Raw genomic sequence first — 22454 nt, 5'->3', positions numbered from 1 at the left:
TTTAGATGTAAATGTGGTTTGCTTGTTTAGGGCAACATTTTGTCTGGGCAGTTTTTTTGCCGGAGCGTTTCGAATAGGGGAAGTAATTAGGAGAACCGATTTTCAGGTGGCAGAGGTGTTTGTATGAAATGGTTGCATATTTGAAAAACGGGGAAAGTTAGAGATAGGGAAAGCAATTTCGAATATTTGTTTGATAATACCTTGGGAGCGTGGTCTTTTCCGGCCCGGATCAGTTTGAAGTGGCAAAAAAAAAAAAAAAAAAAAACATGCGACGCAACAAACACAGCGGTAGCAGGTATTTAGTCCACTGCGACTACCCCCCACTTAGTAAGGCTTAAGCCCCTTTTCGCGTAGACAGAGCCCGACCCCCAGTGCTTGTTCAAAATAAAGTTTCCGATGGCTACCGTTCGTGGTTTATGGCCCGTCATCATTAAATTTCTTAGCATGGAAGATCACAGCGATAGTTTGGGCGTAGGAGTCCACGCGCCGCCCTTTAACGTGACGAGGGTTACTCAATGCACCCTTGGTGGTGGCGGGTAAAAACGATGGTCGTTCCGTTTAGGGTTCTTGCTTGCAAGTGCTATTTCAGGCCTTGCGCTGTATGCGCCTCTATTCAGTTCGGAGTTATGTGTTTTATAGTCTGGTATGCTTCCCAGCAAAAATACCTCACATGCGTTACCCATAAGAACATACACGGCAAACGAGTACTGAACATAGCCAACGAGACGAATTCTACAGTATTCGTTCTCTCTATTACAAGTAGATGGCTGTCGCTAATACCCTAGACCTTGTGAAATCCTGTTTCCTAAAAGTCAACTGACAGAAAGCAGCTTTCAGTAATACAAAAGAAAACCAATCTCCTACCCTTCGGCGTTGTCTTCTTGTCACCTTGGCCACGAGTTCGTCGTTCTGGTTCTAAAAACAAAACGAAATACGTTCTTTTGAAAGCACGCCAATGCATCATAATGTCATACCAGCCGAAATCGTTTTAACAATGTCGGAGGGCAGCTACGTAATTCGGCGAGTTTGGATTACTAGGGCAAAAATGTCAGATTCGACAAGCTGGGGTAGATGTGGCTCGGAACGCACAATGCGCATGTGAACGGATGCTCTGTAGGTATAGAAGGTAAATTGTCACGGTGGAGGAGAAGCGAATAAGCGCAGAGCTACGACGGAGCATTGGAGGCCTCAAAGGAAGAAACGTATAGCGGTTGGAAAACCTGAGGTGAAAGTGCCTAGAGACGTTGCAATGGTAGCGCTATCAGCAACGCGGTGCTAGGTGGCTGCTGAACAAACGTTTGAAAGAACTCATTACCGAGGACATTACTTCACTGTCCTTCAATTCTGGTTTTAACTTCCCTTTGGCAACTCACGGCTATCTGCAATAAGCGAGTGAACCTTCCGTCAGGCAAAGCCCACGCCATTCATACAGACGCTATTAACAGCTTTGCTGGAATTTTCGCCAAATGTATTGAAGTGTACTGTATCTGAAATCATTGCATTATTTTTTGTGCGTTGTAAAATATAATTCGTGCGCCGCAATCATGCCTTTGTTTTCCTTCGGGTAAGATTAGCCTCACGAAAGCAACCTGTCGTGACACTGGTATATTGGGCGCCACCATGAAAGAGAACCAAACGCAGTTCGAGCATTGGGTGTGCAGTGTGTGGCCCTATGTCTAGGCTTGCCGCCGAATGTTTGACCACGGGCTGAAAGCAGCGCACAACCGTGTCCCACTATCTTGCCGGCGCTTATCTCCGGCTTAGCTGTTTTTGATACTACAGTCAAACCCGACTATAACAAACCCGGATAGAGCGAATTATGCTATATATCGAACAAAAATAAATCAGTTACGAAAACACACGCGAAACATATTCCTTATAACGAACTTCACATCTGATATATCGAACTCGGCGTGCCTACAATGTCCGCCAAAATGCATGGTCTGGCAGCGGCGATTGAGATGATTGGCCACGACCACCGAGCAAAGGCCGCGACTGAGACATTGCGCCACGTATGGAATGACATGACGCCCAACACTTTCAGCAACTGTTTCCGACGCGCGGAACTCGCGACTGAACGCGCACAGTTAGTGAGTCCGAACCAAGATAGCAGCTCGCCAACCTTCCCGATGCTGTGTCGAAAGGAGTGTTCTTCGAAGATTTCCTGAGTGTCGACGACGACGTTGCCGTCACTGTGAGCCCCTCGGAAGCTGCGCCGTCAGCAGCACCATCGTAATGTTGATGAAAAGCAGCAAGGATGCAGAGGATGTCACGAGTACAGTCCGTCCGACGCTTAATAAAGTGCTTTCGGCAGTCGATGTCCTCCGCCAATATTTCTTTCAGATTGAAGGACATGGACTCGAACTGGTGCAAACAATGCCTCGCGTAAAGAATGCTGTGCTAGTTGACGCTACCAAAACGAAAAACAAAAGAAAAATCGCCGCTTTTTTGGAAGTAGGCAGTTAAGGCTTTAAAGCGGAAAGTGGCTTTATTATTTGAAATAAGTCGATTGCTTTGTGTATGACAATGACAAACCTAATTTTGGTAGTTTCTGCATTCGGGGATGGCAAGGATATTCCCGCGTATAGCGAACTCGTAACAATAATTTCGTTATAGTCGGGTTCGGCTATCTCGAACTATTGGATAATACGAACTAATCATGGCGCATATTGAAGTTCGCCATAATCGGGTTTGACCGTATACATCTCATTATTATGTCATTGTTATTTCATGTGCGTCATCTTTGACCGCGAGCAGCGTCTGCTTGATGACCCTTGTGATGCTGCGTCGCAGCCAATCGAAATTATGTGGCCATACAGCCACCCACGCCATCATGGGCGTTTTTCTGTGCGCTTGAAAAGAACTTTTTTTCCTTTGCAAAATGAAACGAACTCCTACAAACATCCATAGTTTCATCTTCACAAAGTATTATGACTGCATTTCTTGCTTTGCAAAGAAAACTTTCATATTCACTTGCGTAGAATATAAAGAAAGTAAAAATGTTATAATAGATTTTTAGTGAGGGCAGTGTAAACACTGATACCGAGGGACTGGGCCTGAGACCTCACCCCATGACTTCTCGACCCAATGACAAAAGCTCGAAGTATTTTTTTCAGGTGCTTTTTTAAGGTACCGCATATATTTCGCTTTAATATTTTGTCAGGACGGCAGTTTGTCTGCTGTTATTTTTATTCTCCAATGGATTCAGCTGACTGTGGCGACCACGTACGCGCTACGCGTGAGCCGCCGAATGTACCCTCAGCCACAGACACACACAAAACAACGCCGTAATAAAATGTAAGTTTTTTCATAATCGCGGAACGAGGAACACTACCGCCTTCATAGCAAACTCCATATGAAATGTTAACCGTTAACATTCGGCCAGCCATACCTGAATAAATTCGAAATATAAGGTTTAAGACACCAAACGTACATATGAGGTATGATGCCCACCGCTGTGCAGTGCTCCAGACTTTTTCAGATCGTGGTCTCTAATGGGGCCCGAATTCTCAACGCACGGGTGTTTTCGCTTTTCCATTTTTGTGAAAAGCAACTGAAGAATAGAACGCGCTACCTGAATGCATTGTTCACTGTAATGATGTTACCTAATTTGAAAAATAGCCACTAAAAAAAATACGACAACCCTTCTACTGCTTGGGCAGCAGTACTGCCTGGAGAATTTGAAAAAAAAAATAAAGAAATAAAAATAAACCACCGCCGTCTAGGTTGAATAGGCACCGCGCCAGAATAACGATGCGCATTCACTATACAGCACGAAGCTGTATTACGTACCATCTTCTCTTTCATGCCAGGGCTTTTCACCTAATAAAACAAAAAGGAAACAAGTGACTTGGTTAACCTGCAGTCGAGTGTGCGCGTTCTGCAATTTGTGATAGTGTTTATTTGAAAACAATACATTTTTGTTGTAAAATCACATCGACACAGCGAAATAAGCGCGAATGCCCGTTAAGGGCTGCTGATAGAATTGGTGATGGGAGTGCTACCTACCAGTATGTGATTTTGTTGGTTCATCATACCAATATGTTCCTGAAAGGGGGCAGTTGTAAAGAAACATCTTAATTCTTGTAAACTAGTAAGCGTAGCAGTAGAAAATGTGAATCGGGGAACAAGTCCTACTCTTCGAGCTATTCCTTGCCATTCCTATTTTTGTTGAAGGCAAAAACCATGCGCCAGGGTGCCGGCTCCCGAATGTGACTCACTGCATGCCTATTTTCTTGGATAGGTTCTAACACTATCCTGGAAATACCGCGTTTTCTCTCATCTTAGGATAGGTGGTTACTGTGGTTAAGTTTCTCTTGAACACCCTGATTTGTTTTGTTTTACTTTTCGCGTGGCCGATTCAACCCATTTCCGCAACTTCTCACTTGATTTGATTGATTTACTCTGGCGTTTAATTCACCGAAGCTGCACGTCGGCTATGTGGTCTGCAGTAGTAGACGGATCCGCAACAATGTCGACCACAAATCTCGCCGGGCCAAAATGTGGACAGATGAGCGTATTGTTTTCCTTTCTATCAGAAAGGCAGCCACTGCGGCAGGGAGTGAACCCGCGTCGTTGGTCTCAACAGAACGTATTAGCCGCTGAGGCACCACGGAGTATTGCAGCTTCTTAGTTCGGAGGAGCAAACAAGCAAGGCCAATGTAGTGGCGGTAACATAAACGCTTGCTTTCACTTTTGTAAGGGGAGCCCTCCTTGACACAGCATGGCTCCAATCATCATCAATGCGAGATAACTAACTTTTGAAGGTTCCGACCGAGCGTCACCCCTTCACATATTAAATGCGATATCATCGAAGTGCTTTTACCGTGTGCGATTGCAGGCTTTCCCACGCTTTGCAAAAATGGACCCACTAGCGATTAGTACCAGAATTTTTGCAGGTACTCTTGGCGAAATTTGACTGATAGTGCACTGAGTGTGACGGATTCGACGTAGTTTATGCAAAACGTGGACTAAGGGAAGATACTTGCATCCAGATACCCCTGGGCTCAGTAAAGCTTGGAGGCGGTTGATGTTTCCGAGCTGGATAGCATTTCTTTTATTTATTCTTAGAAACGAACTTTTAAATAAATTCTAACTGCATACGTCGTTCAGAAAGGGGTAACTTTGCAACCATTACGACCGTGAGCATGAGGAATGGTTTACAGTTGAGTGGGTTCGAGTAAATCAAGAGATCCTTTAACAAAGAAACTGTATAATTCAGCAATGAAGGCGATTGGGTTCCCGAAAACAACTATAAGACTTGTAAACCTCCTAGTGATATAAAATACTACAAGCATTACTGTATACAGTATGCGTCAGACATTTGTCTGGGAAAAGGAAAAAAACGATAAAAGGTTAAATTATTGTCTGAAAACGTACCTTTGGTCTTCGTCGTTTTCTTGCCCTCTGGTGTTTTAGAGAGGGTTGTTTTTCCCGGAGTTGCTGAAAAAATTGAGCGAGTGTCATTGTGGCTTGACAGTTTTAATGTAACGAAATGTTTGCCCATTGGCGTGATATAGTTCGTTTGTGTTTTCTTAAGATTCTCGTGGCCACTTTTGTCGCTTCGAACTAGAAACAACGTGCTTTAAAAATTCGAATGAATAAAAATGCTTAGCGTTTGAAGACTACAATTCCTATTATTGCACTAGCTTAGCACTTGAGATCTCTACACCAGCTTTGCAGACTAAGAGTAGGGTGGGAAATCGTCGGGTCACTTAACTACTACACTGGGTCGTGACCAAAAGGCAGTGCTGTTTGTGTGCCAAACAGCCTTCGTAACATGGTTGCACTTATCTAGTTTAGCCTCCAAGGAATCCGATATGGTGTTTACTTGAGGATCAGGAAGCACTCCAATACCTGGGATATTTTTGCAAAAAAAAAGAAGAAAAACAGAAAAGAAGGAAAACAGAAAAGAGAAAAGAGGAAAAGCAAGAAGAACAAAAAAGGGAAAAAGAAAAAGCGGGAACCGTCGCAGTGTGTTTTCATAATAAATGTGTTCTTAATCGGCCCGTTAAAATCTCCGATGGGGCTACGGAAACATTGCGCGTCAATCTAAGAAAAAAATTGCACTTGTTTGGTCGCTGCAATTTTTACGGTGTTACAGGTTGCCGGGACGAAGAAACTCTGAGCTAGTGAGCAAATAAGAGCGGCCAGGACTGTTATCCGGGATAGAAGCAGCGAGGCGTGTTCCTTCCGCGTTAGATAATCACGACGGAGCACTTTGGTAAGCCTATATTGCATGAGCGCGTTGTCGGGGCTGAAGAAAAATAATGAATTACTGGTAACGTTTAACATTGCAGACGGAGTTCTAAAAAATAGTGTTTGCAGTTGTACTTGAACAGGCATAAAAAGCGCCTAGGAAGCTGCACTGGATGGCAGCCGCGGTCTCTCAAAGCATTCCGTCCTTACCCTTAGTGCCACAGTCGCACTTTGGACGGGGCTGCCTTCACTAAGGCGCAAACGCGGAAAAATAGAGAGGAGGGCCGCAACATAGAGGGAGTCAGCATGTTAAAATCCCGTACAGAATTATAACCCTGCATAGACACAAACAGAGGCTGAGTAAAGTAAGCAGTGGCATACCTGCTGCTGGAGAGAGCGCTTATAAGAACGGCACAGGTACCGTGACACTATTATTAGAACTCTGCTATCCGCCGCCCCAAATGCGTTATAGGAGTCCTCGCAATTCTGAGCTCCTGAGTTGGACGTGTTCGAAATAGTGGCTGAGAACCCAGAGTATACAGCAATGGTGCTGTGAATGAAACAACACACTCTCTTAGCAGTGCGCATACGAGAAAAGGACGAACATTAAGCCGCAGAAGAGGATATCATCTACTCACATACAGCGCGCACTTAAATACACAGCTGCGGATTACGGCAGTTCAAGCCAGTTCTACGGGCTTATTCTTCGCGGTGGGTGAGCACGGCTGCTGAGTAAAAAGAGTATAAAGGGTGCAGCGTCAACATACTGCATCTGTGTTCTCTGGCCCCGAAGCTGAGTCCGGAATGCGGCCCTAACTCGGGTGCGCAATGGGCGCCCGTCTGCAGTGACTGCTTCTCGGCTTTCGGAGGCAACGCTTAAATATACCGCGGCGGATTACGGCAGTTAAATGTTCCACGTGCTTATTCTGTACGGCGGGCTAGCACGACTGCTTAGTAAGAGGAGTCGAAAGGCTGACACCGGGATCAATATACCGCATCAGTCTTCTCTGGCGACGCAGACGAGATGTGTGTGTAGGTATGTATTTGTGTGCATGCCTGCATGTTTGTACGCATGTATGTATGCGAGAGAGAGAATGTAGTTTAATGATACTGACGAGGTTTGTCAGCAAAGAGCCTGACATTCTACGTCAGGTGAAAAATGAAACGAGCGAGAAAAAAGAAACCAAGAAACGAAAAACAGCAAGAAGGAAAAGACGAAGAAAAACAAGGAAAAGAAAAAGGAATGATGAGAATTGGAGTCTGAACAGATTTCAGCAATTCAGTATAAAAAGAAATGCATTGCATGGGTGTGAGTGTGTGAGTGCGTGTGTTTCTGCTTGTATGCACGTATGTATGTATGTATGTATGTATGTATGTATGTATGTATGTATGTATGTATGTATGTATGTATGTATGTATGTATGTATGTATGTATGTATGTATGTATGCATGTATGTATGCATGTATGTATGTATGTATGTATGCCTGCATGCATGTATGTATGTATGTATGTATGCATGTATGTATGCATATATGTATGCATGCATGCATGTATGCATGTATGTATGTATGTATGCGTGCATGCATGCATGCATGTACGTATGTATGTATGTATGTATGTATGTATGTATGTATGTATGTATGTATGTATGTATGTATGTATGTATGTATGTATGTATGTATGTATGTATGTATGTATGTATGTATGTATGAATGTATGCATGTATGCATGCATGCATGCATGTATGCATGTATGTATGTATGCATGCATGTATGTGTATGTATGTATGTATGTATGTATTTATGTATGTATGTATGTATGCATGTATTTTGGTCAGAAGGGCAGGGAATGCTAAGAATGCAAAAGCTCTGTTCAGTGGCCATTCAGGGTCATGATAGTGGCTAAAATAAGCATGGAATGCATAAGACTGGTTAAAAATCTTCGCACGTAATTGCAAAGGGTGTTAACCTATCGAACGTATGAGACATCACAATTATTTACAGTCACTGGAACATAACCCTATACATCTCTTAACAGAACATTTCTGCTGTTACATGCGGTAGTGGATGAGATCCAAAATATTTGTTTCAGCAAGGCAGGCTAAGGGTCGTTTTTTCGTGACCATTGCTGATACGTGAGGCATCAGGAGGCAACTCTCAAGGAGCAACAAAGTCTGTAATAGTAATTTTAAAGGGGTCACCTAAAGAAATCTCGCGTTTCTTAGCTTGCGCTTTCATTCCGGGAAGACAATTACAAAAAAAGGACGATATTAACAGAGTATTAATCTGGATGTGTCGTTAATTTGAAAAGGAAACGTATGGTTTGCCATTGACGTAATTTCCAAGGAACATCTTCGACGTTCGAATGCTTACTCTCTAGGCATGATTTGGTGACATCTGGCATGTAGGCTTTCGATTGGGCTAGTACAGAAATCATCAGACGGAAGGCGAGGAGTTATGTTTGATCCCTGGGTGAAGCCTTTAGTTACTGACTCAAAGACAACATTCACGTAGCCAAACCAGCACACTATATATAGAGTTGGTAAAAACACGCAGCAATGTGAGCAGACCTTTTGTGAACAGTAGCGTCGTGGTTTCGCAACCGTCAAAGGAGGGTTGCCAGAAGTTAATCAATAAACATTTGCAGTAGTGCCATACGGCGGCGCCAATTTGTTTTATGCATTTTCCTCAATTTCTTGGTTTTGTTCTTTATAACGGAATATTACTGCGACACTTTGAGTATTTTTTATCTTAAAACGATTTTTGAGTGTTCGCCAATATTTCACAGTTTAACGTACGCTTTTACTGAAAAACGTGGCGTTGAATGCCTCACCTAATTCCCTCAACTCAACATTCCCCATGCAGCACCAATATTTTGCGGAACATTATTCAGTGCCGCAGATTAGAATGTTTCCTTGAGATTTAATAAGGCGTTCGTTGTTTCTATTGTATTCGTTACCAGAGAATAATGATTGATCCAAATGATAGAAAGTAGGTGTTATCAGCGAAAGTATTATAACTTTGGCGTACTTTTGTCAAAACACTGTGAAAATTAACACGGATCACGAGTACTTGGCATCGAGTGGTATTACTTACTCTCGGACATTTTCGTTGTTGCCTCCGGCTCTGTAATAGTTGGTGCCACCGAAGGCCCTGAAAAAAACCCAAACAGCGTTATAGCACAGAAGAGTAATAAGGACCCATTCTGTAAAACAAACCCCAAGGATTGACGAGAACACTCAACAATGACGAGCTGTTTCTGATCCCTGCGCCAAGTCTCTGCCAATTTAGTTCTATGGTGGGATGCTTTATTTTAGGTACCTGCACTATAGCAAATACTACTCGGAATACATAATAAAGAAGACGCCAACCACAAGAGAAACAAAACAATGACGCTTCGGCCTCCCGAACGGGAGCCTTGTTCACACTAAAAGCAAAGAAAGAAAGCTAAAAGTTTAAGTAGGCCGAAGAACTTGCCCTAAACACCTTGCGGAGGCAGGGGGATGTTTGCGGTCTGTGCGGTTCAGAGTGTTTCTGTTCGTTTGTATCATTACAGATTCACTGTACAGCCTAGAGGCGAAGTCCTTTTTGGTGGCGACAACACTTGCCTTGCCTCAGTCTATCTCATGGTTAGATTATTGTGCACGTACTGTGAAGGCATTAGTGGACACTTTTCCTTTGTTTACATCATTACAGTGCTCTTTTTACCGTCTTTTGAAATTTCCATATTCTCCCATGTGTGCTCTATCGCAGTTCGCGCATGACACTTCATACACGACACCGGAAAATCGCACTTTTGTAAATCTATCTTTCACTGTCACAAAAGCGTTCTTTAGCTTCTGGGTAGGTACGTGGGCAACGTGCACGTCATAAGTGCGCAGGACACGGGCCAAAGTCTCAATCACTCCAAAGTTTCACTTACTGTTTTAGTTTTTTCTTGTGGTCAGCGTCTTATTTATTATGTATTATAATGTGATTACCGACGACACGGGCATCCGTCGAAGCCTCGATTTCAAATGCTACTGTTTTTCGAAAATGGTGTGTGCGTGTGTGTGCGTTGATTGTAGGGTTTAACGCGCCGACGTAACGCAGGCGATGAGGCGCGCTGTAGTGGAGGGCTCCGGATTAATTGTGACCACCTGGGGATCTTTAACGTGCGCCGAAATCTCGTACACACGGGGGTCTTTGTTTTTCGCCTCCATCAGAAAAGCGGCCGCCGCGGCCGGGAATCGCACCCGCGATTTCGTGCTCAGCAGCACAACACTTTAGCCACTGAGCCGTTGCGGCGGGTGCGTGCGTGTGCGTGTGCTTGTGTCTGCGTCTGTGTGTGTATGTGCCTGTTTGTGTGTATGTGTGTGTTTGTCTGTGTGCGTGTCTGTCTGTATCTGTGTTTGTGCGTTTGTGTTGCGGAAGCGTAGCGGAGGCTAAAGAGCGCCAAACCAGTGCTTAGTGTTTGCTCAGTGTCATTATAGTGGCTAAAACATGCATGGTATTGGTATGACATAACTAAAAAAGCTCTTAACATGATCATACTGATTGAGAGGGATGGGTGCATAACAATCTGTACATGCCTCAATACTAACGAATTCTAATGATATGTGCAGACGAAGATGACACTCAAATATTGGCTATGACGAGGTGGGCTAGGAGAATTTTGTTCTTGACTATTGGTTGGTCTGTGACAGGGAATAGGAGACAAATCTCGCGGGGCTAAAAAGTGTAATACAATTTTGATTCTGCCCTTTAAATAGATCTCGTGTTCCTTAGCTTGGGCTTTCATCCGGAGAGGGAAGAGCACAGAAAAAGACGGGCGATTTAAAGAGAGTTGAAATTTCCCGTCGCGGTGGCTCAGTCCTTATGGAGTAGCGCTGCTGAGCCCAAAAACGCGGGTTCGATTTCCAGCGTCGCCAGCCGCCTTTATGATGGAGACGAGAAGGTAAGACTCGGTGTGAATGTTTAAATAACGTCTAGCCAAATTATGAAGTGTGCGCAAACCATCCCGAAGAAATTGTAGGCATGCGCCGCTTAAGTACAGACAATTTGTGTAGAAACCGGATGCGAGAGAAATAAATCAAGATGTGATTAACGAATATAACCACGAGCTGCTTTCAGATCACAAGCGACGCTGATGAGTGTGTGTTATATGTTGTGTGCCACACAGGAAGACAAGTACAAAGGGCATCGTTTTGATTAGGGTAGGTAACTTTATTTGAAGGTAATTCTGCTACATATAACGAGATGGATGTGGTGCACATAAAATGGATTTGTGGATGTATAAGCCCCTTTCAAAAGTGAAGGTGGGGATGGTAGATGACAACGACGATAAAAACTGTAAAAATAATTATGGGGGATATGATCCTATGAGCTAATACGCGACACAAAGTCGAAAACACGTTGGTTTGGAGGAGGCAGTGGAAGTTGCGCCAAAGCATATCAGCGTCGTACGTATAAAATTTTCTTGGTGCTTCGCTTTCATAAATTGCTCACACAGGCATGCCACAGGCATTCCCAATAAACGTTTTTACACCCTAGGTGCCTGAAAAGGTGTGTTGGGCAGTCACTACGCCGTTTTCCTAGGTTTGAACACCGTAATTTGTACCTTTACACCATTTTTGAGCGGCGAAAAGAGTGTTGACCGAGTCCACCACCCTCGGTTTTCTATAGGGTATTGAAAGGGTGAGAAATAGGTGTTCAGCTCCAAAAAAACAGGGAAGCTGGTGGTCTACCTACCTTTTTCCGGTGTCGCTAAGTGTTGCTAGGTTTTGCTAGGCTATGATAAGCTTCGTTTGGTCTTGCGACGTTCTTGCTAGGCTAGGCTAAGTGCTGGGGGGTAAAAATAAGCTCAGGCGGATTTTACATGACTGTTCTAGTGTGTCATCTCTACTTACTGCGGATCCAAGGGGCAAACAAGCTAGGCAGACCCCCAGCTTTGCTGTTCCTCCAGCCTTGCACCTCTAGTTCAAGCTGCGCCATTTTTAGCGTTTTAGTAGCCCAAAGCTACCACAACCTTTAAATGGTATAGTAAGAGATGCGCATACGCATGCGCCCCTTGTGCTCACACTCGCACAGGCGCAAAAACCGGCTTCGCTCTTATGGTACCCTATCTTCGGTGATGCACCCTTTGCAGGCGGCGCAGCTTTTTGGCAATTTTTGTTAACGCCACCGAACCAAGCGCAAGCTTTAAGAGCTCCGCTGGTACTAAATTATGCTAATTAATATTGTTTTAAACACCCTCCGCTCGCAGTAAATGTTTTAACCCCCCCCCCTGTAAAGGGGTACAAATTACCTCCAAGGTTGGAGGTATTTTACGCCCTTTTTCCCAGTTGGAGTTATTTTACACCCTTCGTAGTTTCGAATTCCCTAATGTGTAGCTTTACACACGTGTCAAAAAAGGGGGGTGAAGTAATCAGCGGCCTTCTTTGTGGGTGTTGAAAAGGTGTGGAATAGGTGTTTGGTATTGATAAGATTTCATGACTAGTTGATTATAACAACTACATCACGATGAAAAAGTATTTGCAAACCCACATACTTAGGTGTAAATGTTGACATAAAATGAATAATTAAAAAACTAGCAGTAGAATATCTGACTTCCGCGACAAGCCCACCGAATGTATCACAGGAATTTCCTCTTCTGGCTCTAAAAGCAACACGGGCACATGTATTTCTAACGGAAGTATGTGTGTACTCACTCTGCCCGAGCATCCCGTTGGAATTCTTAATTTATTTGTGGCCCAAGTGTGACTTGTGCGTGTGAATGTGTATGTCGGGCTGCGCACTCAGCACATCCCCATTACAACGCGTAGCTGCGCTACCCACACCCTTATTTAGGGTGTTGAGCAACACTACACCGTTAATTTATTGTGTTCACAAGCACACCCATTTCTCTTCCTTACACGCTTTTATAGCCAAAACACCTTTTGACGGTGTATGCCATGGTACAAGATTTTTGCAGCCTTTTTGGCCAAAAAAGGTGTCAAAAAGTTTATTTCGTTGGGTACAGCCCCTGAGGGGCAACGTAGGCTGCGATAGTACTTCTCTTACTATAAAGAAAAACCGTGTTCCCATGAATTAGGTTTGTTTTGTGGCCGAAGGGCAACGAAGGCCAAACAGCGCGAAGAGAATGGCTGCAATTTCTGTGGGGTATTTCTAATAACAAATTGTTATGAAGTGAGCCTAAAACTAGGAAGTGTGGGGTTGTAGAGGGCCTTTAATTTAAATCAGGAACGCAAAAGTTAGAGACTGATTATGGGCGAAGTAAAGAATGAAAGTTCACTCAAAGCTACCCTGCTTCCTGAGGGTCTCTGAGCTCATGTACTGTATGAAATTCTTCTTAAAACTCCGGTGTATTCAATGTAAGCTAGAAGACGCTACTTGTGTTTACGGATACATGACTTCAGCACAACAAAGGGTGAAGTGGTGTAATGTGTGTATACTGTTCCCTTTAAGTGTTTCTTTCTTGCAGTGTGGACGCAGCGGCATTAAATTAATACATGCATGACTCAAAGGTGATGGTCACAATTGTCCCATCGTGGCGGTAGTGCTCCATTTAGAAGGCGTGATCTGTAGCATTTGTATGGCCTATCCGTACTCTAGACGTGCATACTTCGGTTGTTGTGTTGTGTTTTTCTGTGTAGCAGGTGCCTATTTATGGTTTTATAGTGTTAAGTTTGTGTTCGATTTATGTATCCCACTGCTGCTGCCAGCGTTTTTGCGGTGCCTTTAGAATGAGCGGTTTCAAGTAAGGATTGGGGAACTGTGGAACACTGATTCCTCCGCGGAGTGTGTCCGCAGTGGCGCTCTGATGAGCGAGTTCGTTGCCAGCGCTTCAGCGGTGTCCAGGCATCCAGCATACTACTATGGTATGTTTTAAAGCATACGCTGAAATTATCGTCTCAATGAACTGGTTCAACCGCTAGTTTTTTTTTTTTTGCCAAAGCGTTGTCTTGTTGTTGTGTTATGTGTTCAACTGTAATTAACTAGCATGTGCATCTGCGGGAAATATACGACATTTGAGGCATCCGTTTTCCTCAGCTTCCTCTTTGATCCACTGAAAAAAAAACAGAATACTAGTATATAGACGATTTAATGTGCGTTGGGTTTGAAGAATGCCTGACAAGTCTCACACTTCACCCAGCTGGGACGGCTCTTGGAAGCAGAACAAAACGACATTTCTTACGCCGGACGAGTAAACAGACACGAAAATGTGCAGCTCCGGCTTCAGCACATTTGCACAGTTGGAGAGCGAGAGTAGGTTTTAGTAATCAGCATCATTCTCACCTGAACGTTCATTAATTGCATTCCGAATGGCCCAAACCCTTGGGTATGGTCCTTGTGATCCACAGTTGCCGTACAAGTCCTCCCTGTCAAGGTCGAACGCAACAGCACACAGTGTCTTCACTTTGCCATAGAGCTGGAATATCTGTATGGGAGACAGCATGGCCAGTTAAGGTGATGGTTAATAACCAATCATCACAGACACTGTATTCAACTATAGCGCAAAGCCTCGCGAGAGGTTTTAAAGAAATCAACACGCAGCAGATCCTCCAGCCGTTTCTTTATGTTGTGCTTGGACCCAATGAGCTTCAGCTAACCGGCATGATTCCCGTATGAGGGCTACCACAAATATCACTTTTATGAATGGGTGTAATATGTTTTAAATATAATTATTGCACGCATATTTCCTTTTTTATTATTTTGGAAGCGAGGCTAGTCATGCTTTCACACATAGCTCTGCACTGCTTATTCCCTGAGTGAGACACGCAGAGTACCTAAACAGCACGATCCATCTATGAAATACAAGAAGAAACAATGTAACGACGTACCCGTTTTTGGATGGTGGTCTTGTCTTCAAATTTGTACAGAACCTCTTCTTCGTAATGACCTGGCTTCTGTATATATGTTCGTTGAATCAAGTCACAGATCTGCCAGGGGTAAAGAATAGTGTCAAAAACAGAAAACATGAATAGGATGCATATAAACTCAACTGCATAACTGCTTTGTTTACAAAACGCACAAATTGACAGTTTATGTTGAGTGATAACTCGTTTTTTGTGCAGAAGATTGATTGCATAAAATGCAACATTTCTTTTCATTGGCACACTTTCCTTCTTTGCAACATTGCTAAAGGAAACCTGCAGAACGATATTTGCTGCCAGCCCTAAAAGAAGAATGTTACCTCTTGTACAGCTGTGATTTTTTTTCGCTGACCCCAGATTCGTTAACATAACATGTGCGAAAGTAGTGCTTTCTAGCCTACAACATAAAAGTGAAAGACAAACTAAAATGATTCCCCACTGGTAATCTTTTTCAGGTGGAGTATACAGAACGCTTTCAAGCTCCAGATTAGTTCTTTTCTGACGCTGCATAACTGCACCCATAACGCAGCTGCACACAAGGTTCTGCTTTATAGACCTTTGTTGAACACACGTCTCTGGTAAACTGCGCTCTCGAGCCGGTAAACATTTCTGCCGACCGGCGCAGTCGGGGCCGTGAATTCGTTCACATTCAGCGTCTCCCAGCCTACGTTGAAGCCCTTGTGTCGTCCCCGTGAGAAGAAAGGATGGCTCCTCTTTGACGGGGAGTGGTGAGGGGGATGATTTTAGCGAAGAGTACGAGCGGTCACCTCAGAAGAAGTAGATATAACGCAGCGCTATCCGCCCATGCAGACATGCAGTGCATCGGTGTCTAAAGAGCCAGAAGGATGCTTGGTGCGTGAGGTCGCTTACCCTGTGCTCGGCACCTGAGTGTTTACCCCTTGACCATTAATAAACCCGTCTTAAACCGGCTACCTAGGAGTCGGCCATCTCCTTATGTATATATACTATATTGTACTGGAGCTAATAGTCACCGACAAGATGAGATGCCATGTGGTTGGTATGCGGCGGGTGATGGTAGGCGCAAGGTGCTGGGCGCGAGAAGAAGAAGCACGATCAGTATAGCGTGGCTGGGAACGACAGCGTGCTCTAAGACAACGCACCATGACAGCAGCTTTCGCTGCCTTGATCCGTTTGCTTCAAAGGTAATAAATGACCTACCGCATTCACCCCTTTGCTTTCTTTGGCATTAATGACTGGAAACCGTTATTTCTGTCCTAAATCAACCAGTTTCTCATTTCCCAAACTGATTCATATCTATCTATATATATATATATATATATATATATACGTGCGTTTGTGACCCTAAGACAACCAAGGCCAAATAGCAGGAAAATTCTACATGTGCAGCTTTCCCGCTCATGGCAGTCCTTTCAATAGTGGTTACTCTGCATTTTATTAGCGAAATGAAACGTTCTTTTGCACAGCTAATATTTGGGGTGAATACTTGCTTCGTGCACAGTTTCAAGTAGCGCACGTTGCGCGACTGGGTTTCTGAGCCATGGCAACTATCCCATAGAAATGCATGGGGAGTTAGATTTGACAGCGAATTACACAAAAAAATATTCAGAAACCTGAAATGTTCGTTTAGCATTTTATTCTTCACGTTGACTTCTAGCTTTATGCCAAATATAATTTTCCTAAAGTGGTTTTTCTAGGTTCCCGAGAGGTTGTAATTTTGAGCTAGAAAGCTGGGTATGATGCAGTGGCGTATCAGTATCGGTTTCGTGGTTAATACGGGTATGGTACGAGTACGGTACTATTAGTCGTATAGCTCAGCTAAAACTATGGATATTAAGGGCCCAAATCTAAACAATGACGGTAGTCATAACCGTAGATGAAGGTGGCTGCAGCAATGTATGACGAAGTCACAGATGAAACTGCTGTTCGTAGCCGCCGGACCTTTCGTTTGTTGTAGCTGCCCTGGAGACAAACATTAATTAGGCCTCCAATTCTCCCATTCGTGAATTAGGCCTCCAATTAATCTCCCATTCGAGAACCGCACCACGCGAGCTTAAAAGTTATACGCAATGCCTTAAGTCGCGTGCTGGGACCCAGATTGCTTGTCTCCTTAGCACGATATGAATGACATAGTTAAGATATAACAACAAAATAACTTTCGTGAAAAAATGAGTCCATGAGTGCTAACTGCATTAAACACCTCTTGAATAACTAGTACATGGGCTGTACTCATGAAACTATCACTGCCTTACTGGCGACGAAAATTGTTTCCGGATCGGGATCAAAAATTCCACAGAGTGTTTGGGCGCACCATACCGCCGATCAGCGAACGCGGCCAAAACAAATGCCGTTCTTGTTTGAGAGATCACCTCAGTGTACATCGATGAACCTTCTTTCTTGCAAGTGCCGTCACGCTCTGCACCGTGGAAGACTCTCACAGCCATGCTGAACGAAAGACAGGCCATTGTTTTTTCTCGGGAGTCCATCTCGACCATCGCCTGAAAGGACGCGACCACCACAAGTTTACTTGCACAGTGGACGAGCAGGCTGTCAAATGCACAGGCTGTCAAATGTGAAAAAATCTCGCTTGCACCCTCTACAAAACCCTCTAATGAAACATGGTGATCCAGTGTTCATTTTTGTTCATTTGTCTTGTTCAATGTTCATTTTTGTTCATTTTGTCCACCAGTGTTCATTTTTGCTTCCTGCTAGGAGTTATTTGCGGCCATTGTACATATTTTAAAGCAATATGTTTAGCAATGTTATCTAATATTTGCCGTATAAGGTGTCGGTTTAGTAGCAGCACATTAGATTAGATTAGATTAACTGGCTGCCAAACGGTTAACCTTTGTTGAACCGGGGCGCTCAATAAAAAAAAGTGCCATTGCAATTACGGAGGTGTATTACCTGTTCACGCGCCATAAATAGGGGAAATGAACGTTTCTTTGATTTTACAGGTCATAAAATTTACCGAGGGCACTACATACGAAATACTCGGTAACTTCTACTCGGGCCAGTGTATTGTCTTCCTGTTTCCAGCGGACACTGCGCTTCCGTCTTCTAAAAAGTTACTACTGTTTTTTTATTATTGCTTTTTTTATGGTTAAGAGTTTTAACGAGTTAAAATAAGCAAGCCCTCAAGGTGAAGAGAAGCAAGTGTGTAGCTCGCATCTTTAACCAGGGCAACCTAAGCCCGAACAAGCACGATGTTTAATAATGCGTAGCATTCTTTGGCGAGCATCCGCTCAGCCAGTAACTTGTAATGCACTGCATTTCCACAAAAATGAATATACCGCGGAAGTTCCACCTGTACTCGCCCTCATGGTTTAAATGGAGACATCTGCACGCATGAAATTTTAAAAGACGAAAAAAATGAGAAAAGTAAAATAATTACGGAAAATGGTGAACCAATGGCCTGCATTTTGACAATATTGCAGCTTTCGCGAAAGTTCCAAATAAATTCGTTATAATAACGTAAATGGAGATAATTGGTCGAACAAAATTTTGAAAAATAAACAAAAATATAAAAACGAAAAATAGAAAATGGAAAAATGGAAAACCTGAATTTCCACAATATTGCAGATTTTGCGGAAGTTCCACCTATAATCGTTGTATTAGCGGAAATGAGAATTGGTAGAAAGAAATTTTGAAATACTAAAAAAACTGAATATAAAAAAATTACGGAAGAATGCGAACCGCGTAACTCCCTGCATCTCCACAATACTGTAGATTTCGCGTAAGCCGGACAAGATTTAGAAAACGAGAAGTTTTGTCTGGAACAAACTCAAATTCAAGACAAGTGGCATAAGAATGCTATGCATTAGTAAATAATTCTCTTGCATTTCTGCAGAATGTTTAGTTACTACGTGAAATCTAGCGGTATTGCACGGCAGTTACGGGCTGGCCAGTACAACAGCAGGTACAACGGATATTGCGCCATCCATAACAAACGCTGAATTCTGCCGCCAATTCAGATCCTTCCAATTTCATAACGCTTATAAGATAAGCTCTGAAATTACTGTGCAGACAACTGAAAGCGCTACACTGACGAGCAAATACTAGTTTCATGTGAGCGGCTGCACACAAAAACTGCCCCCCCCCCCAAAATAAAAAAAAAACATTTCGCCCATTTACAGAGAAACTGCACCAATACCCCTCCAGTTCAAAAAAGCACGGCGTCCACAATGTGCTTCGTGGCAAAACCACCGATTATGCAAATACTGTGTATGTCTCAATTTCAGGCGCTCATTTTTTCACTTTGTGAATTTAAAAATATGGCGTTGTTAATGTCTTACATCACAAAAAAGTGCGGTTACAAAATTTGGAAATCCTGGCGCACTATTCAGGGTTTAACGCTGATGTGACATCTTACACATATTTACTGTTTAGGGGTGTGTAATTTCGAAACCAAAATTGACAAATCTACTACAGGAGTAAATACTTATGAGCATTTTTGGCCATTCGCAAGGTGACTTGAATTAGCAAAAACCAATCGGATATATCAACAAGCTGTACAAATATAATAAATCCGTAAGAAGAGGTAATTTACACAACCCTCAATCAATCACGCCTCGGGGAGTAGTTACGGAAAAACCCTGTCAATCACCATTCGGGCATTCGTGCGGGTTACTAGTATCAGCAATAACGGCTGGAACACCGATGAAATATAATAAAAAATGCTAAACATTTTGCGCCTTTCAACTCTTTTAACCCAGCCATGTTAAGCTATAAAGCATGCTAGCAATGTAATCCGCAAATGATGGGCCTCTGGATTTAGCGGTGTGGCTGGACTGAGAAATTCAGCCTTAAAATATCTCCCATTCGTTAGCGGTCGCTTAGAGCGTAATCATTGAGCTTTCTCTTCCCCATTGTTGCCAGTCATATTTTTCAGCCAAAAGCCAAAGTGGTACATTGAACGGGCAAAGATATCGAAGAAGCCGGAAAACGCCCAATGTACTCTCAAACCCAGATTATCCCCATAGAGTTTTGCTGTCGTGAAACCACAAAGCTACTTTTTAAACACAGATCAAATATCAGAAAAACCAGGTAGATGTCTCAAAGGGCAAGCGAGATATTAGGAAATTTGTTACAGCAATATATAGGCAAATCACCAGATGTCACGCTCTTTGAAGGCTTGTGCACATAATTTCACAGTTTTTGAAGATACCAACGGGGCTAAACCCGCAGAAGGCGGCTACCGAATGGGCTAACTTCGCAGAGCACCGTCCGTACATTCATCGCTAGCATTCTGTGCGAAGGTCGCATGAAGAAACATACGGAGACGGTTGTCGGCGCCAAACAGTAAACATCGCGCGAAAGCATCGTAGATTGCCGCTTATAAAGTGTTGTTCAATACCCCAATGCGTGTGTGTGCCGCCCAGTTCTGGAACATCTTCTCCGCTTCAAAGTAGAGACACACAAGTATTGGGGTCGACCTTCGTAGTTCGTGCACTGTCAGTGGTTCATTCAGAGGTTCCTTAGCGCACGCCGACGCATGTTCATTCGACATCGGCGTCTGCGGCTATGCTCCGTGAAGCTAGAAACGCCACTACCCTGAAAGTGTTGTCCAATACAGCATGGGCGGTACGCGCGGGGAGAGAGGAGCAAGGTTTGGATATGCGCCGGGGATTAGGCAATCAGGCATTAGGAGATTAGGCGATTAGGCATTGCAATTTGAGGTCTTACAACGTATGGTGAGTGCAACGTATGGTGACGTATGGTGCAACGTACGGCGAGTGCCTATTGACGTATGGTGAGTGCAATGTGCACTGTTTTCAGTCGGTATGGGTAACGACGTTAGAACTCAAAGCCTGATATTACTCCTATAGTGCTGTGCTGACGTTAAATTTGCAGCTATATGCTCGGTGTGAGTACTTGACAACCATGGCATATTGTGGGAACGCCGCGTACCTGCGTCGTCCCCTGCTTTCTGCCGGGCTTCAATCTTCGCTAGAGTGACTTCGGATCTTGAAGATGCACGACGCCTCAACAACTGAATAATTTCCTAAATACGCTAACATTGCCCTTACTAAGTCCACAGCCCTGATTATGCTGCCGAAAAAATCCCCGCCAAAACGTGCGAAGTATACTGCATAGAGAGATGTGAGATAATAATCATACCATAAGAGCCACATCTTCTTCGGTTATGAGTCTTGAAGATGGCAATACTCGGCAGGGCTGCTGGCAACACGACCTTCTCGGATGTGTAATAAATACCATCAGGGAACACTTCCTGCAGAGAGTGTTTTGGCGGAATACCTATTACCACACCACCTTGTAAGCTTGTCGTAACAGTCACTATGTAGGCATGCCTAAAGATCTCGGTTCGAGTAGGGTTAAAACACGGCCGCACGCAGCAAAAATATTGAGTAGGAGGCAGCACGTTGCAGCGCACTGCCTAATCATTTCAACCTTTAATATCTAGTAAACGTGAGATGAATAGAGCCGTGCATAAAAATTGTGAACCCGAAATATTGGCACAGAAGAGTTGGGGTTTAAGAGGAATCAGCAGCGGGTTCGTGGGTATCAATGAACTCCAGGTAAATAGGTAAAGCAAGAAAAAACTCGTCAGATTAGGCAAGACTTTTATTGCACAGCTATAATGAACGCTGCAGGTGGCGATATCTCAGTTAAACTATCCTGTACGCTGAAGTATAGTTTTCTATAAAACTAGACGTTCTAACTTAAAAATATAAATGGGTTAGACTCATTGCAACCTCACCGTCGAAAGTAGAGTAATTAAAAATATTGAAGAAAAACTTACTTTGTTGTTTTTTCTACCAATGTAAAACTCCGCTTTTTGATATCTCAAGCCCGTTTTTATTATAACATATAAAAGTTTATAATAAAATCATCGCGTTTAAAACGAAGCAAGAGGTAACTGCAGCAATGTTCGAGACAAACATGTTTCGTGGAAACAAAAACGTTATTCCGTTCGCTCCACAACTTTTATCAACCTACCCTGTCAATTCTTTCACCAGCTCTGCACTTTGTTCGATTTCGTAGTTGAAGCCCACAATAAGCCCTGGTTTTAGTTCAAGGCTTGAAAGATACTCCCATGTTGCCTGCAAAATAAAAACACCATACTTTAAATAAATTGATCCTTTTTTTCAAAAATAAGGAGTGTGCTTTCCGTGCCCACTGCAGATTAATTCTTTGATTGCTACTATGAGTTTCGTTATACCGTTTCTTCTTTTCAGGTCAAGTATATTTTACCGATGGTAGTCTTATTCACAGCAACAGAATAATTTATTATACTGCAGCTGCAGAGAAAAAGACAGTCTTTTTTATAATGTGCATATGTTTTTTAGGCTGCACACTTGCATCAATATGTTAAGTGACCCCCAACGCAGGTTTTGCATTTGTTTCTCCCATAATATGAGCGCCAAAGAAGAAAATTTGATAGAATTCACAGTTTCGCCA

General features: G+C 43.3%; 1 protein-coding gene across 1 annotated transcript in view; it reads right to left on the bottom strand.

The window, feature by feature from the left end:
- Nucleotides 1-22092, bottom strand: part of LOC144153310 (uncharacterized) — a 212228-nt gene extending 190136 nt beyond the window's left edge. The window contains exons 1-10 of the mRNA XM_077684961.1: nucleotides 21993-22092; nucleotides 21153-21264; nucleotides 17402-17530; nucleotides 15021-15119; nucleotides 14476-14617; nucleotides 9295-9351; nucleotides 5380-5442; nucleotides 4009-4047; nucleotides 3793-3822; nucleotides 865-915 (exon numbers count right to left, since the gene is read on the bottom strand). Coding sequence (XP_077541087.1) covers nucleotides 865-915; nucleotides 3793-3822; nucleotides 4009-4047; nucleotides 5380-5442; nucleotides 9295-9351; nucleotides 14476-14617; nucleotides 15021-15119; nucleotides 17402-17530; nucleotides 21153-21251 — 709 coding nt within the window. The 5' untranslated portion in view covers nucleotides 21252-21264; nucleotides 21993-22092. The remainder of the gene's footprint in view (nucleotides 1-864; nucleotides 916-3792; nucleotides 3823-4008; nucleotides 4048-5379; nucleotides 5443-9294; nucleotides 9352-14475; nucleotides 14618-15020; nucleotides 15120-17401; nucleotides 17531-21152; nucleotides 21265-21992) is intronic.
- Nucleotides 22093-22454: the final 362 nt, after the last annotated feature.

The sequence above is a fragment of the Haemaphysalis longicornis genome, unplaced genomic scaffold (genome assembly GCF_048455015.1).
Source record: "Haemaphysalis longicornis isolate Haplotype H1 unplaced genomic scaffold, Haemaphysalis longicornis Haplotype H1 scaffold_9, whole genome shotgun sequence".
NCBI classification, from domain to species: domain Eukaryota; kingdom Metazoa; phylum Arthropoda; class Arachnida; order Ixodida; family Ixodidae; genus Haemaphysalis; species Haemaphysalis longicornis.
Note: the sequence above shows the minus strand (reverse complement) of the source record. Positions and strands in the feature narration are given on the sequence as shown.